The 16,578-nt window shown below is 40.4% G+C and overlaps 1 protein-coding gene across 6 annotated transcripts; it reads right to left on the bottom strand.

Annotated features, from left to right (window-relative positions):
- Positions 1-596: 596 nt before the first annotated feature.
- Positions 597-16,069, bottom strand: kif3b (kinesin family member 3B). Of its 6 annotated transcripts, none has more exons than XM_085259133.1 (9): positions 15,934-16,069; positions 13,363-14,862; positions 13,184-13,285; positions 12,765-12,887; positions 11,505-11,623; positions 11,104-11,220; positions 10,227-10,332; positions 3,713-3,924; positions 597-3,336 (listed from the first exon to the last, which is right to left on the bottom strand). In XM_085259133.1, the coding sequence occupies exons 2-9, from the start codon at positions 14,761-14,763 to the stop codon at positions 3,231-3,233; spliced, it is 2,286 nt and encodes a 761-aa protein (XP_085115259.1). In that variant the 5' UTR covers positions 14,764-14,862; positions 15,934-16,069; the 3' UTR covers positions 597-3,230. The 6 variants fall into 6 exon arrangements, with proteins under 6 accessions (XP_085115259.1, XP_085115262.1, XP_085115261.1 ...); XM_085259136.1 differs by having other exon boundaries at positions 13,363-14,859; positions 15,955-16,064; XM_085259135.1 differs by having other exon boundaries at positions 15,955-16,049.
- Between the last annotated feature and the right edge of the window lie 509 nt (positions 16,070-16,578).

Below are 16,578 nucleotides of genomic sequence, written 5' to 3'. Positions count from 1 at the left end.
CACAACCAAAACATGTTACTCAAGCGTGCTAAAGTCATGCGTATACAGCATTTCAATGTTAGCTCTTATTTTAATATTTATGTTTGTGAAGTACAACTTACAGCTAATGTGCCAATACTGAACCGTGACTCTCTCTGCACAGGCCCACATCAACAACATGACCCATGCTTTCAACATCCATGTGGAAAACTCATCAACTAAGTGGGGAAAACAAGCCTGTAACTTGCCGAATACAAAGACACATAATATATATATATGATGAAAAAAAAACATTTCAACATTAAATTACAGAGCTCCAAAAATAAAATAACAACAATCTATTTTCAAGAAAAAGAATGAATAAAAAATTATATCTACATTTGTATATAAAAACATAGGATTGTAATAAGTTAGACTTTTTCAATATGGAAACTCATGTGTTTCTTACAGATCTAAAAGTGACTAAGGATTGCCTTTAAACAAGTTATATTCATTACAGTATCTAAATAGATACGCAGGCATGGGTCAAACAGCAGAGAGATCCTTGAGGTACCCTGTGAGGTCGGACCCCAACTTTAAGTCGGTGGTTTGAAAAGAGGGGGGGGGGGGGGGGGGGGGGGGTTGGGATAAATGTAAATAGACGTTAGTTAAAATTTTTTTCCTTGTTTTCTCCCCGATTGCCACGACTTAGGAAAACAATTTTCAAAAAAAAAAAAAAAGAAGAAAAAAAAAAAGTCACATACTTTTATTGCACAGAGGTAGAGTTAGGGCTACCTAGACCTCACAGGGATTGTTAGAGACATAGCCCTGATGGTTTACAAGTCTTCAACTCACAAACTGCACACATCACAAGTATTTTAAAAAGATTTGCCACTTGACCCACGCTTGCTGAAATGACACAGTGGGTTGGAAAACCCTGCATGGTAGCAGCGAGCAGAGAGCGCACCCCTTCACGGTTAAGAATATGGGGAACAGAGAGCAGCAGAGAGGCAGGCTGAACCATGACGGTTAAAACTGCATATTGTCCACCTGGAGGCAAATGTTGAATGGTGTGTCTGTGGGGGTTTAATGTTCTTTTACACTCACACAAATACCAAGGTAGATAAAAATAAAAATCACAAGGAAAATATGTTGACCCTTCATCTGCCCAACTTTGCAGTGGTGCTTATCCAAATGACCCAGGATGCCCCCGACTGAACTTCACGCTCTTAACGATTCTCTGATCCTGGAATGAATTTGTAGATGAGCCGACGAAGACTGGGAGGCCTGTGTGTGCACGGCTCAAATGAAGGAGCAGAGACTGAGGATGCAGATTAAGGCACCATGGAACCCTGACAAATCTGAGGCACATTCCAGGACAGTACTTTTGACGTGGCTCAGGCTGTAGTTCAAGCTGATCTCTGGTCTGGTGGCCAACTGCTATGTCATGCAACCTAGAAACTGTCCACAGAGGGTACATGTGTCGGGCTCTCCCCCCATGTTCCCCACCTCCCTTGTGTGTCTCAGGAATAACAGCATCTACTGATTACAGCAACTCGTGACTGAGTCCAGATCTGGAGCATGCTTTATTTCCTGACCTGCACACTTGCAGACTTAAAGAAATAGTCCACCATTTGAGAAAGTTTGCTTATGTATTAGTGTGAAATCTGTACGCTACATAAACCACAAGCAGAAACTAAGAAGCTTAGCTTGGCTCAGCTGAAGAACAAAAACAGTTCTAAGGTACTCAATTATAATATGTCGTGTGTATTTTTTTCAAATAAATATTTCATTTTAAATGTGTTTGTGCTCATTTAGAAAGAGTGACATCACATAGTTTGAGCTCTGACTGCTATTAGTAAACCTTTCAGTACTGTCTACAGCACATGCAGCTTTACAGCTGAGGGATGCGGATTGTTCATGGTAAGCTACCAACTAGCTTGTGAATCATCACGACATAAAGTTAGCCACAGTATGGCAAAGGTACTGTGGCACTGCATTACAAGGGAAATGTAACTATTTAATAACTTAAAATGTGCTGACTGGGTAACAAATCCAATAACATCACTTTTAAAGGGAAGTAATCAAAGCAAAAGGCTACAACCATTTCCTCTTTTGACACTGGTCGCATTTTCACATGCAAACAGGCTTCGCTATGTGCATGCCTTTGGTTTCAGAACTGAAAAACATTTTGGTGAGATCCTACTTAAAAGCTCTTTTTGGCTTGAGAATTCAACTTGACTAATAATTTACTTGTTCTTATTGCTTTTGTGTTGTGCTGAGCTGAGCTAGATTTGACACCGATATTCAGGTTGTACAGAGTAACATCCATTAGGTTGACTGGATTTACCAAAAACAATTAAATGTAAACACCAACATTTTATTTGGTAATTGTAACAGACTAACTGCTTTGCAGTTTGTTTATTATTCAGTTTATAATTTATTAACTAGATTCTATGTCTGCATTTGCATAGTTTTGCCTTTTCAGCTGAGCTGACATGCTCCCTATTAGAAATTTAGTACGAGAATTTTTGAAATTCAAATGGCAGTTTCACCAGCTATGTCTAAAGCCGATCACTTTCTGCTTCACACTTCAGCGTAAAGGTGGTAAAAATTCTTAACGCTTCTCTTTTGTAAGTGTATTTGTCAAAATGTGCAACTATTCCTTTAAGACTGAAGCCAGCACATGCAACCACACGCAATCTTAAAGCTCCTCTAAAGCAACAATTAAAGTCGTGGATAAAAACAGAAAACAAACAAACCCATTCAGACAGTGATTCAAAGATGCACAGACATGCAGCCAGATGTACAACACCACATTCACACACACAACTATGTTAGTGCCAGGTTCAGAGCTCTCAGCCCCCTCCCCCCACTACCACACACACGTCCACATTTACAGTAACATGAAGGACATCTAACACACATCTAGGAAGATATGAAGTAGTGCAAGGGAAGGTTAAGCCCACCTTTACTTTTTTGTACGTTAAGAACATTGTGATGAGTCTCACACACACACACACACACACACACACACACACACACGAAATTACTGACATTCATCAATATCTAGGGAACTGTAAAAGCAGTGCAGTATAATGTCATGCACAGCTGCTATTGTTTTGTTGTATTCAAGAGATCAGTTAACAGTGGTGTAGTTAAAAACTAGAAAGCAGCATTAATCTTTTTTTATACCCATCCTCTAAAGGTCATTCCCAATGTGGACAGGTGCAAAACAGGTTGGCAGGCAGTGACAGTAGCAGTAGGAACCATCACTTTGGCACCAGGCCACGGGATTGGGGATAAAGAGGGGATCCTGGGCTGGAGGGGCTGTATGAAGAGGTCGGGGTACTCGACTTCTTGCCTGTTCTTGGTCGTCTAAAGGAGAGAAAAGATTGGCATAGAGTTAGAAAACCTTTTGGTGTCACACCATCAGTGAGTTTATGCTGTTTACAGGGTTCATCTGTCACATATCAAAAATTTGCAGAGTCTTTAACAGGGTAAATCATTTCCTCTGAATGCAAATTTACAATCTGCTGTCTCCTTCCTTTTGTGTTGCGTTGTACAATATGGACAGAAATGAAACAAAGAGGAAGAGATTATTTTGTACAACAAGCCAATGTAAAGCTGTTGCAACATGGTGGGTGTAAAATATTACCAAAAAAAAAAAAAAGAAAAAAAAAAGAAAAAGCACTAGTTTCTTAACAGGATGCGGCACTCGAAGGTGAATATAACTTGTGGTACTGTTGCTTACCCTGACTTTGGCTTCTTGAGGCTGCCGCTAGCACCAGCAGGCAGCATTTGTCCCAAGCTGCTGTGAAAGCTTGAGGCATCTACCTCGATCTCATCCTCATCCCGAAGAGCATCCTCCAGAGCTGCTGCCAGCTTTGGGGCGATAACTGGCTCCTGGTACTCTTTAGAGGTCCGTGCAGGAATGTCCATATCCAGCATTATGATGTTCTCAGCCTAGAACAATGACACAGAATCACATTCATCTGAGAAAATTCAGTTATATACAAATGTGGTCAGAAGATTTACACATGTTGGGAAGGTCTCTTAGAGACTTTTATAAACAGCTGCAGATCATCAGTTCAAACTCCTGTATGCAAGTATAAGTTTGCCAAGATCTTGAAGAAGACCAGCTGTTTAAGAACAACCCAGGAACCACCATGCCTCGGGCCTACTGTGAATTGGAAACTACTAGAGCACCAGTGTGAAAATAATATGATGTTATATAATGCATTGCATTATGTTTAATAACCAGTAAAGTATTTGCAATGAGCTCAATCTTAAACCTGTGCAGCAGTAACGTTAATCTTTTAAATACTGACAACTGCCATTGCTACGTCTCAGCCTAACTTTAAAAAGTTAGGCGCACTGGCACAAAAGTTAGGCGCACACAAATTTTATAATAATTTATATAATATAACGTGTTTTTCTGGATACACTGTGCTTTTTCAGCTTTCAAAGATTGATGACACCGTGTCAGAGCACTGGCTATGAATTTCAGACGGATCAGGCCTTAACAGAAAAGTTAGCAATAGTTCTTTTCCTATTCCACTTCTGTCGTGCCTAGGCTGCTCACTACGGCTGGGTATCATCACTGATTTCTATAATCCATTCGATTCCGGTTTTCAAAGTCCCGATTCGATTCAACTTAGCCTCAGACAGTCAGAAATATTATTTCTGATCATTTATCAGTACTGACTTCTTCAGAATTGTGAACATCACAGCAGATGCCTTTGTGTGAAAGTAACTGAGAATAAAACAGAAAAACATTAAGGAGATTTTCCTGGTCTGGCTTTTTATAGCAGATAACCTTAAAAATATTCTACAATGTTCTGCATATAAAGTTTAAATTTCTTCAGTATTGAACAACAGAAAAAACAGGCTTTCTTGTCCGAGGTCATTTAAGTGAAAAAAAGAAAAGAAAAAAGACAGCAGCCACAGCGCTGTAAACAACGGTAGACTGGTGGGTAATAAGCGAATGAATAATACAGAAAACAGAGATTGGAGACGGGAAACTGTTCTTGAAGTACAGAGAGAGATAGAGAGAGAGAGCTAGCTGTGCATGGAGTGTGATTTTAATAGTCGTGGAAGAAAAACAGCAAAATTCATGACGACATTGATCAAATGTGAAGCGCAGTTTTCTGCTTCTTTTGCTGCTGGCTCGGTGGATTTTGGTTGGAGAGACAAAACCTGCAGCTCAGAATCAGCGCAAAAAGACGTAATCACAGCGCGGACCGGACGCATCAGGATCGCTAAGCTCCGACAGCGTGTACGTCTACGGGCCGTCGGGTGAGAAAGCCGAGAAAGTTGATTCTGATGCGTCGGTCCATTCTGTGTTTACGTCTTTGTGTGGAATCCGTGTACCTGCTCTCATTTGCTGTTTGGTTGTTGTTGAAATGGTTTTGTGAGCTTTAATCTGAGAATCTGGCGTTTCTGGCAAAACACAGTTATATTTAAAAGTCGATTCAGGATTTAATGAATTGATATCGCTTTATTCAAGCTACTCACCTCCCACTTCCACCTGCACTTTCAACTGGACCACGGCCAATCAGAGAGGTCCCGCCCCTTACTATCTCTGATTGGTTTAGTCCACGATAGGGGCAAAATGTGTGTCTGTTGTTGACCACAGGGAAGGTTGCAGATTTTTTTTTTTTGCTACCCGAACAGTTGGTCGCACAGGTGCAAGCAAATTATTTATTTATTTATTTATTTTTTTTTTTTAGTCGCACCACTGAAAAAATTGGTCGCACTCTAGAGCTCTGCTACACTGCAGCATTCGAGTTATCACATTCACAAGACCTTCAGAAAATTGGACGTTTGATTTAAGCTCGTTTGATGCACCTATGGTATCATTTTGTAAATCCTAGTTGACTTCTTCTCAACTATGAGCAGGGATCTAGATTAACTTTTTGCCACAGTTGCACTGATGCACTTTTTTTCTTTAAGAGTACCAGCACAAAAGTTAGATGCACCCAAATTTTTCAACCTCATCACTTAACCCCCATGTTTTACATGTTCACTATAACTTTACGTTAACTTAACAAAAAAAGTTATCAATCGTTCTTTTCATCTTTTCTCATTACCCACAGCTACATCTACTTCTGTCGGGGCTAGGCTACTCACTAGGGCTGGGTATCATCACCGATTTCTATATTTGATTCAATTCCGATTCGAAAGGTCCTGATTTGATTCTATTCAATTTTGACCCAGACAATCAGAAATATTTTAATGCTGATCATTAATCAGCACTGACACGTGTGAGACTTCATCAGAGGTGTAAGAATCCCAGCAGATGCCTTTGTGTCAAAGTAATTGAGGATAAAACTCAGAAAAACATGAAGGAGATTTTCCTGGCCTGGCTTTTTAAATAAATAAATACAATTTTATTTATATAGCACCTTTCTAGACAGAATCACAAAGTTCTGCACATAAGATAACAAATAATAAAACTGTAAAACAGACAATATAAAACAGGCAGAAATTTAACCAAAAACAGTTTTAAAAAGGTGAGTTTTGAGTTGTTGTTTTTTTTTAAAAAACAACTACCGAGTCCACAGTTCTTAATGTATGAGGGAGAGAGTTCCACAGTCTTGGGGCCACAGTGGCAAAAGCTCTGTCACCCTTTGTTCTCATCTTAGTCTGTTTTATAGCAAGTAAGCCCTGATCAGATGATCTCAGGGACCTGCTAGGGACATAGGGCTGTAGCAGATCGGAGATGTAGGATGGTTCCAGTCTATGCAAGGCTCTAAATGTCAAGACCAGGATCTTAAAATGTACTCTAAATTCAACAGGAAGCCAGTGTAGCTGAAATAGCAGTGGTGTCACATGTGAATACTTTGAGGATTTTGTCAACAGCCTAGCTGCAGCGTTTTGCACAACCTGCAGACGATCCAGAGAACCTTTGCTTAGACACAAACAAACAGATACAATAGTCCAAGCATGAGGAAATAAATGCATGTATAGCTATCAGTTCAGGGAGAGATAAAAATGGGGCTTAATGATGTCATTTCTTAAATGATAAAAACAAGACCGAACCAGAGATTTCACATGCCGATCCAATGTGAGAGTCGAGTCAAAAGTGACACCTAAATTCCTGATAGAGGATTTAACATGCACAGAAAGAGGACCAAGGGCTTTCACTATCTGGGATAAAGTCTGTCCGGAGCATATATGAGGACTTCAGTTTTCCCCTTCTTGAGTTGGAGTGCTTGATGGAATCAGTCATTTAAAAGCTGAAGCTTAGATAAATCCTGGGGGCTTAAAAGAAATGTACAACTGAATATCATCAGCATAACAGTGATAAGAAATGTCCTCAAAAGAGCCCATTATATGCTGGAGGGGAGAAGATATATTACAACCAATAAAGGCCCCAAAACCGAACCCTGAGGGACACCACAAAAGTAAGGGAGGTAGAGGATGACCTACAATCGGAGACCACCACAGAAAAAGATCGGTTATGTAGATATGAGGAGAACCACCCTAAGGCAGTACCTGATACACCAACCCAATGTTTAAGCCTTTCAAGGAGGATGTGGTGGTCAACAGTGTCAAAAGTCGATGTTAGGTCCAACATAACTAGGACCGAGCATTTTCCTGCATCATTATTCATCAAAATGTCACTTGAGACCCTAGGAAGGGCTGTTTCTGCGGAGTGAGCTCTGCGAAAGCCAGATTGAAACTTATCGCAAATGTTATGTTTGTGAAAGTATCCAAAATGACAGGGCGTGATGAGGTGGAGATAGACATAACAGGTGCTGAATGAGAAAAGTTCATTCTTATGTTATTAATCTTTGCAAGAAGAAAAGAAAGAAAACCGTCACAGTCCTCATTAGATGAAATGGGAGCTATTGAAAGTAGAGCAGGGCGATATGGCCAAAAATATTTATCACGATATATATTTGAAAATTTGCGATAACGATATAACTGACGATATAATTGATGCGAGACAAAATACAACTCCACAACATTACTAGCGCAAAAAGACAACCTACCATTTATTTTCACTTAAACAAGAAGCTGGTTTTTATGTACATTAAAGCTTTATAAAAATGTAACAGTGCAAATGCAAATTCCTTGCTGAAAGTTTAACCAAAAGGCATTTCCAGTAGAAATGGGCTGACATATCCTGAGCATAACCATGTATAATATCCACTGAAGTTAAAAAGAGGTGCTTTGCAACATTAAACTGCAGTGTGCAGTACGTATTTTTCGGACCATGAGGTGCACGGGATTATAAGGCACATTAAGCGAAACAAAGCAGTCAGATAAATCAAACTTTATTAAACTCATTCTTCTTGCTTCCTCCACTTCTGTACCATTGATTCATTAATGTTGAATTCTCTGGCAGCTTTTCTATTCCCATGTTGTTGCAGTATATTAATGACTAACCTGGTATTGTGGATGGATTATCTCAGTTGTTCTCCTGACTGAAGTTTGGTCCGTTTACAGCATCCTGCCATGCGATTGCATTTGTCTCTAACCATGAGGAACCTTCACGTTAACTTTTATAAGTGGAAAAGTGTTAGTGTTCGTCCTCCAGCTTCACTGTTTATGTTATGCTAACATAGCTGTGTCGCTAGCGATCACGTAGCACATCATTATATACCAGCTAGCCCAACTTCAGTAACCCTACAAACGTCACTGCTGTTTAGTTTCCTGTCTTCATTTATGTTGGACGTGATAGCAGAGCTGTACGTTTGAATTTTTTCAGAAATCTCTCAGTCAGAACATGCTATATCATGCTTAGGTAACTAGCGAAACTAGCGAGCTAACTTCCGCTAGCTTCCTGCTAACTTCTAACTCCGTTAAATGTAATAAATTTTGTTTTCATGGATGCCTGGAAGTTAAACTTCATAGTTACACCTGGTAAAGCAGCAATGCTGATCGTTTTATTAAAGATGAAAGAATTTAGACAGTTTTTAACTCTCAGTGATGCTGCAGTGTTTGTTTGACCTGAAGTATACGGAGTTTAGGACCCAGATTACTCCCAGAGTTAAGAGCATCTTAGTCCGACAAATACGACAATAACGACGGCCGCTTGCATGTTCTGCAAAAAAATGTGCTTTGTTGTGTATCTGACGGACAAACACCAAATCAGTTCCATATCACTGAAGTTGCACCATTTTTACAAACCAATTCTGGTTCATCTGTTTCACTCAACAATCGGCCATGTGCGTATGAAAACAAAGGCACTGCGCATGCGCGTTTTACTCATTCTATCGCGATATTTCATTTTCCTATCGTTGCCTAACATTATACCGGTATTACTGTGAACGGTATAAAATGGCCCAGCCCTAATTGAAAGTTTACATTTCTACGCTATTGAACAGCAGAAATGAGGCTTTCTTGTCAGACGTAATTTTTTTTGGGGGGGGGGGGGGGGGGGGGGGGGGGAACGCGTCCGACAGCGCTGTAAACAACGGTAGACTGGTGAAAAATAAGCAAGAAAATGAATGCAGATTTTAGACGAGAAACTGTTCTTGAAGTACATGGAGAGAGAGAGAGCGAGAGAAAGAGCTGTGCAGAAAGTGTGATTTTTATTGTGGTTGAAGCAAAGCAGTAAAAGTAAGAGAGAATTCATGAAGATGTTTATCAAAGGTGAAGTGCAGTTTTGATCTTCTTTTGATGCTGGTTCAATGAGTTTTGGTTGGAGAGAGACAAAACTTGTAGCATCAGAATCTAGCGCAAAATAAGAAGTAAACACAAAGCACGGACCCGGAGCATCAGAATCATTGAGCTGTCAGTTTTCATTTATATTTAAAAGTCGATTTAGGATTTTATGAATCGATATCGCTTCATTCACTACTACTACTCACCTCTATCCGCCTGCACTTTCAAACGTACACACGCTTAGGACTACAGGACTATCTGGACCATGGACAATCAGAGAGGTCTCGCCCCTGACTATCTCTGATTGGTTTAGACCTCGATATAGGCATAATGTGTGTCTGTTGTTGACCACACGGAGACTTTCAGAGACTTTTTGTATGGCTGGTCGCACTGGTGCGACCTACGAGTTTTTTAGTTGCACCATTGAGAAATTAGGTTGCACCATTGAGAAATTAGGTTGCATATGCGACCAAATTGGTCGCACGCTAGAGCCCTGTATGAGAGTGAGGTGAATTTCAACGCGTTGTGCTCCCATGCACAACCTTTGTTGTCCCCATCAGCTTTCTACAGCTGAGGGAAAATACAGTTTTATATGCAGTGATAACTTAACTATAATAACAACACTATAAAGGAGAGGGAGAAAAGCTTACTTTGTATCTCATGTCAGGCTTCAACATCATGGCCACACGGGCATGGTGACTGAGGGGCCTCCAGTAGCCGACTGCAGACCGAGGCCTGCTCATCATCTGATGGTCACTGAGTGAGAAAGAGAGAGAGAGAAAAGGAGTATTACAAAGCAGCATGGGAAATTTGCTTCTTGCTTTGGTGTTTTACAATAAATCAGTTGCCAGCTCTGCCACTCTGCAGCACTATAATGAGCAACTGTGTGCACCATTTGCTAGAATTGCATGCCAAACAGCATCTATTGAAGGGACTTTTAGTTTCCCTTTCCTAATAAGGCACAGGTTCCACAGCTGGTTCTCCAACACTTGTCTGTTTTAGCTCTTTTCCAGTAGAACCTATTAGGGTCAGGTCGGCTCGGTTTTTAGGGTTTTCCATTAGGTGGCAGTACCTGGTACCGGGTACTTTTTTAGTACCTACTTGGCCGGAATTCCAAGCGATCTAAAGTGATCAGAAAACATGACGTCAAGACTGCATGCCACCGATTGGCTAGTCAGTGATGTCATTCGATAAGTCTCCTTCACGAGAAGCAAAACTTCTACTTATGAATCCCTGCAATGAGGAAAATGGCTACACAAAAAACAACAGCGTGGTTCCAGACCGAGCAGCAAGTATATCACCGACTCAATGTGTTCCTTTGTTGTGGTGTTTAGAACGACCCCACGTACATTGGGTGGTACTCGATTGTAATGGACAACCAAAACAGAGTCGAGTAGGTAGTAGAGGAAAAGCACTATTTGTGAACCTATACAAAGAAAGGTAAATATAAGCTAGTCAAGCAGAAAACATTCTAAAAATGTTATGATTTGAGATGGAAAGACCCACTCTGAATATTCCCAGACTTACTCCTCAATACGTGTGATGGGCTTCATCTTCCATTCCTCAGGCTCCTCATCGAAGAAAGCCCTGTTGACTATTTTGTTTTTCTCCTCTAGAGGAATGAAGTTTTCAATAATCAGATGTCTGAAAGAAACACATGAACATTTAATAGACAGACAGGGAGACAGAGAGAGACAAAGAAAACTCAGACATGTTATTTAAAACAGGAAAGGTTGAAAGCATTTGAATGTAATGTATCTGTTCCTCATTAAATATTTCATTTCCATGCACTACAGTGAGAAAGAGTCTTAAAGCACAAGAAGCTCCACTAATTCGCTAGCAATCTTTTTACGGTTCCTCCTCGATCACATGACACAGTCTTGATCAGAGATTTGTGTCGGGCCAACATTGATATGCAGACTTCATACTTGAGTTTGAGGTCCCTGGTGAGTTCGTTTTGGATCTGCTCCATCTCCTGGCGCTCGTTGATGTGTGCTTCTTGGAGATCTTGGATTTCTGCCTTCACTGACTGCAGCTTGGAAAACAGCTAGAGGAGAGAGAAAGAGAAAACTAGAGTGACCAGAAAAAGACTGTTAGAGCATTCAGCCTTAAATGTTTTTGTTTAAAAGCCTGATTGTCATAAGGAATAATGAACCCAAATAGAACACCACAGACAATACCCGACTTAAAATAGCAGTTGACCTACTTACTTGCAAGAAACTTTATTACCCGACAAACCAAAAACACTGTACCTTCAACAGTGTCATTATGATGACAAGGTATGCCAACTTTGTCAATCTCAATATTAGATTCTGATCGTTTTATTTATTTATTTCTTATTTTTTGTTAAATGAAGGTTATGAAATTCAACATTTTTTTTACCATCCAAATCCATATACATGTTGATATAGTTAGTTTGTTGCACATTCAGCACAATTATTTTCATATTAAACAAATTTTAATACTAGACAAAGATAGCCCGAGTAAATATGAAAGGTTTTGAAATGATTACATCATTTAAGTAAGACAAATATGCAAAAAAATCTAACTCAGGAAGGGGGCAAATACTTTCACAGCATTGTAAACGTTCAGTTCAATTGAGTCAGCTCACAATCACCTCAATGTGCTTATATTGTAATAAAAAAAATTCTATAAGGTTACTGAGATCTGGTAATAATGATGGGGAGGAAGAAGCCCTTTTAACAGGAAGAGAACTCTGGGGAAAACGAGGCTCAGAGATAGACGGCCATCAGCTGGAGATTAGGGTAATGGCTTTTGAAATGAAAGATACCATGTTTACACTGCAGGTTTACCTCATTCTACATAAAGTGGAGAGTTTGTTTCCAGCCAGTCTGGTTTATCAACGACTCTATACTCTGCAATGCCATCATTAATCTTTGGTAACAAAGCAAAACACTTTTCACTTGTTTTCACTTTCATTAATTTCCATTTCTATATTCATTTTAAATGTCAGGGGCTGATATTGTAAAATCATAGCCTCTTAAAAAAAAAAAGAAAAAAAAAAAAAAAAAAAAGAGTACTCTCAGAACTCAGTTCCTCTTTTTCTTTTGTGTCAACATGAAAACAAAAACTATTTTGACATTTGGGAATCAATTCAGAATTCTTCCATACCCATGTGAACCAAATTTGTTGATAATGCCTTGGGCAAATGTGACAACCATCCTCACCTTTTTCAGCTTCTTGGTTTTAATGTCAACTTCCTGTTGCAGAGAAGTGTAGGTCTCCTTAAGCTCCAGTGTCTCTTCATCACGACTTTCCATTTGCTGCTGCATCTCTCGCTCTCGCCGTTTCTGGACACACATAAACAAACTTGCATGTGTTCACAACTTTTAATGGGTTCTGTCTCTGAGATCAAAGACAATTTACTGGCTGAAAGATGTTTTCGTCTGGTACTAAATGGACAAAAATGTTCACTTTCAAAAATCAGTGCCTAGTCTGCTGAAGAAGTCTGAAATGCCTAACAAGGAATTTGATGAATTTGGAATCATAAGTACATGGGATAGAAAACTGCTAGCAGAGTAATGTTTTGGTAATATAGAAAGTATTACCCCTGTACTTGGCCTTGGTGCCAACCCCTTTACTATACCTGTTCAGCAATCTCCTGCCTCTTTTGCTCCAGCATTCTTTGCTGCTCATTGGTGTGATCCACAATGTTCTTCCCCCCTACTAGGAGCTTACTCTCCATCGCCTGGATGCAAATAAAAATTAGGAAAAGATCTCTTTAAGTCACACAAGGGACTTAAAGACTAAAAAAAATCTGCTTACCTTAACTTTGGCTGCAAGCTTCTCTCCGGCCTCCCTCTCCTTCCGGAAGTCTTCCATTTTCCTCTCTTTCTCTTTAAGAAGCCGGGCTTTCTCCTCAGCTACCAGGCTGTGATCCTCCAGGATTGCCTTTCTCTCCTTTTCCAACTTCTCCTGCTGTTCTCTCCAGTAGTCCCCCTTGTCGTCTCCATCTTCCTCATCGTCCTCTGTCTCGCCACTTTCCAGACCCTCATCATCGCTCCCTTCCCCAGCTCTCCTCCTCAGCCTTCTCTTTTTCTTTCCTGAGCGTTTCTGCAGCTGCGCCTTCAGCCTGGCAATCTCCTCCTGAAACTCCCTGAGCAGGGCATCTTTGGGATCTTCATTGATACGTGGTTTGTTCTTGATATTTTTTGCCCTGTTTGAATAGCGCAGAGTTGTTAAGGTCTCCTCCACATTGTAGGATGCTGGGCCAATGTTGGCAACCATGACAGTGCGGGCATTGCCCCCTAGGGAGTCCTGCAGCAGACGTGTCAGCTTCGAGTCTCGGTAAGGGATGTGGCTGCTCCTGCCATCCACCAGAGCTGATATGACATTACCAAGAGCAGAAAGGGATAGATTTATCTTTGTGGCTTCTTTAAGCCTCTCCCCCTGAGCTCCAGTCTTGGTTTGCCTTTCACTGCCAGCTAAATCCACCAGGTTGAGTTTGCCAACTCTTATGTGGTTCTCTCCATCCACACCCAACTCACTGCACTCCACCGTGATGACAAAAATGGCGTGAGAGCGTGAGCTGTGCTCATTCATATTAGTGGCTCCAACTGATCGATTCTGGTTTCCCACATTCATGACATGCTCGATCTCTCGCACACTCTTGGTAACAAATGATGAAAGATCTTTAACATACACACCCGTGTCGGGCCTCTCCCTGAGCTCGAGACGACGTGACTGATCTTTTGAGAGCAAGTCTCTGATCTCCTCCTGGTAGATTTCTAAGTATGACGCTCTGACAAGGTACTGTTGGTTCTGTGAACGTGAAATGTGTGTGAAGATGTGCTCAAAGGAGTTTGGGATCACTCCTCTCTTCTCCGGATCATTTCTCACCCCTTCCATAGTGTAAGTCTTCCCTGTACCCGTCTGGCCATAAGCAAAGATGGTCCCATTAAATCCCAGAAGAACAGACTCAACCAGGGGCCTGAAGGTTTCATCATACATTTCTAGCTGTTTGGAGTTCCAACCATAAACAGCATCAAATGTAAAGATTTTGGGCAGTTCGTTGCCCGAGGACTCCCTTGGGTTTCTCACAATAATTTGGCCCAGTTTGACATCAACAGACACCACACTCTCATACTTGGCGGCCCGCTCTTTCTCGTTCATAGGACGGCAACGGACCACCACCTTGACTGACTCCGAGCTCTTGCTCTTGGACATGGTGAGGAGCACCTGCCAATCCTTGCTGCTTGGCACCTTGTCTTCCTAAAGAGCAGCTTTAGTAACACTTCAGCAATAGATTGCCCAAATCTGACACTGCTGGGGTGAAAACAATCAGTGAATTACATCTCAGATCATGGTTAAAGCATCGCACAGGTTAAAGTGAAATTCTGCCACCGGATGGCACTGCTTACAAGCAGGTGTTTTGATTTAGGATAAGTACTAGTGCCTAACTTCTTTAAATTTTATGTGTTTTTAGATATCCTCGCTTCTGCACAACTTTGTGGAAGATGATGGTTCCACTAGCTCACTGCACTACCTTGTGTTAGAAAGGGGTATTACAAAGAACTAAATACCAGCCCTAATTCAAACAGCTGGTGTCTCTTTATGACAACATATAGATGTTTTGGACACATGCTAATGACTGTTATTTCTTCAGTCTCTGTTAACAGGTTTAGTTGATTCGGGAAGGGTTAAAAGTATTTTTAACTACCTTTAAGGACAAAAAGAGAAACCCACTTGGTTAAGGTATCGGATAGGCAGCGAGACCGCTTACCTGACACATCTGAGCAGCCGTTCCCTTGCACATAAAACTAAGCTTCCTAAGACTTTTGCAGCTATCACCGTAAAATACCACAGCAACAGGCATAATCACACATTAAGCTAAATATAGTTGTTTAAATGAATAACCGTTTTCCTATTCACATGCAAACTGAAAAAAACAATCGCACTGATACACTGTTCTGTCAGAGTACATAGCAATGACACTACTTTAAATTGGCTAACTGGATTTCAGCTAATTAGGTGAAGAAACCTCACCTTGGTTTAAAGTTGGAATGTCAGATAATTAAATGACAGCCTTTAGAAAGAAATTTTATAAATGGTCAATTTTACGATGGCAGGTTAGTAAACGTTACCAGTTGATTAGTCAAACTCACGGATCAGCTTTCTAGCGTTAGCTCATTTTAAACACGTCCTGTAACGAGACCACAACACTGGGCTAGCAACTGCAAACAAACTGGTAACCTAAGCTACAAATCTGGTAGCACTGCCCGGCTAACACTCTTAGCAAATCTAAAGATTATATTCAAGATATCGCTACGCGAAATTTCGCAAAACCTACTAACACAACTTTACACCAGCCACACAGAAACGTAATTTAACACTAACCAGTGACAAACGTTAGCTTACGCAAAACTCCCACTGCGATGAAGTGAATCGTCGATGGCTAAATTCCTGCCGAACCAGCAGCGGTTCGATTTTGTTGCGCGTCTCCTCGTGAATTTACGGAACGGGTGCTGGAAGTGGCCAAAAATGATCACGTGAAGTCTAGCGTTTAACTTTGTAAGACCCAACCCATCAAAAAAAATAAAAAATAAAAAAAAAAAATAGCAAGAAAATTCAGATTTTTCTTTGGAACTAAGATGTCTATTAACCCTCATAACAAAATCCACGGGTTTTTTTTTTTTTTTTTTTTTGCTACATCATGTTGTGTATGACATATTTAGTGTATCGCATTTGATACATCGGGTGTTTTTGGCACTTTTTTGTAAACAATGTTATTTTAGACAAAAAAATAATTTTGTCCATAACATTTTGAAATTATGGCAAGTATTGATCATGTTGATGAGATCTCAGGTCTCAGAAACTGATACTCATGTATCAAATATAATACAAAGGGCATTATAGGGTTAACAGCAGCTGGTATCCTGTATGTTACATTACTGCCCATTTCTAATTCCTTAGGCAGGAATTGTCATTTCATTCTTTGAAAAAATTCAAAATCTTGTGTGCTCTGAGAGATGTCCTCTTAGC

Source organism: Mchenga conophoros, linkage group LG20, assembly GCF_057382185.1.
Source record: "Mchenga conophoros isolate Kocher_MC1m ecotype Shallow Benthic linkage group LG20, M_conophoros_male_GT1.1, whole genome shotgun sequence".
NCBI lineage: Eukaryota > Metazoa > Chordata > Actinopteri > Cichliformes > Cichlidae > Mchenga > Mchenga conophoros.
This window is presented reverse-complemented; position numbering and strand designations above follow the sequence as displayed.

Coding starts and splice junctions, on each gene's coding strand:
- kif3b (XM_085259133.1), bottom strand. CDS start 14,763: ATGTCCAAGAGCAAGAGCTCGGAGTCAGTCAAGGTGGTGGTCCGTTGC. Junction 11,221..11,504: donor ACCAGGGACCTCAAACTCAA/GTATGAAGTCTG, acceptor TGTTTCTTTCAG/ACATCTGATTATTGAAAACT. Junction 3,337..3,712: donor CTCAAGAAGCCAAAGTCAGG/GTAAGCAACAGT, acceptor TCTCTCCTTTAG/ACGACCAAGAACAGGCAAGA.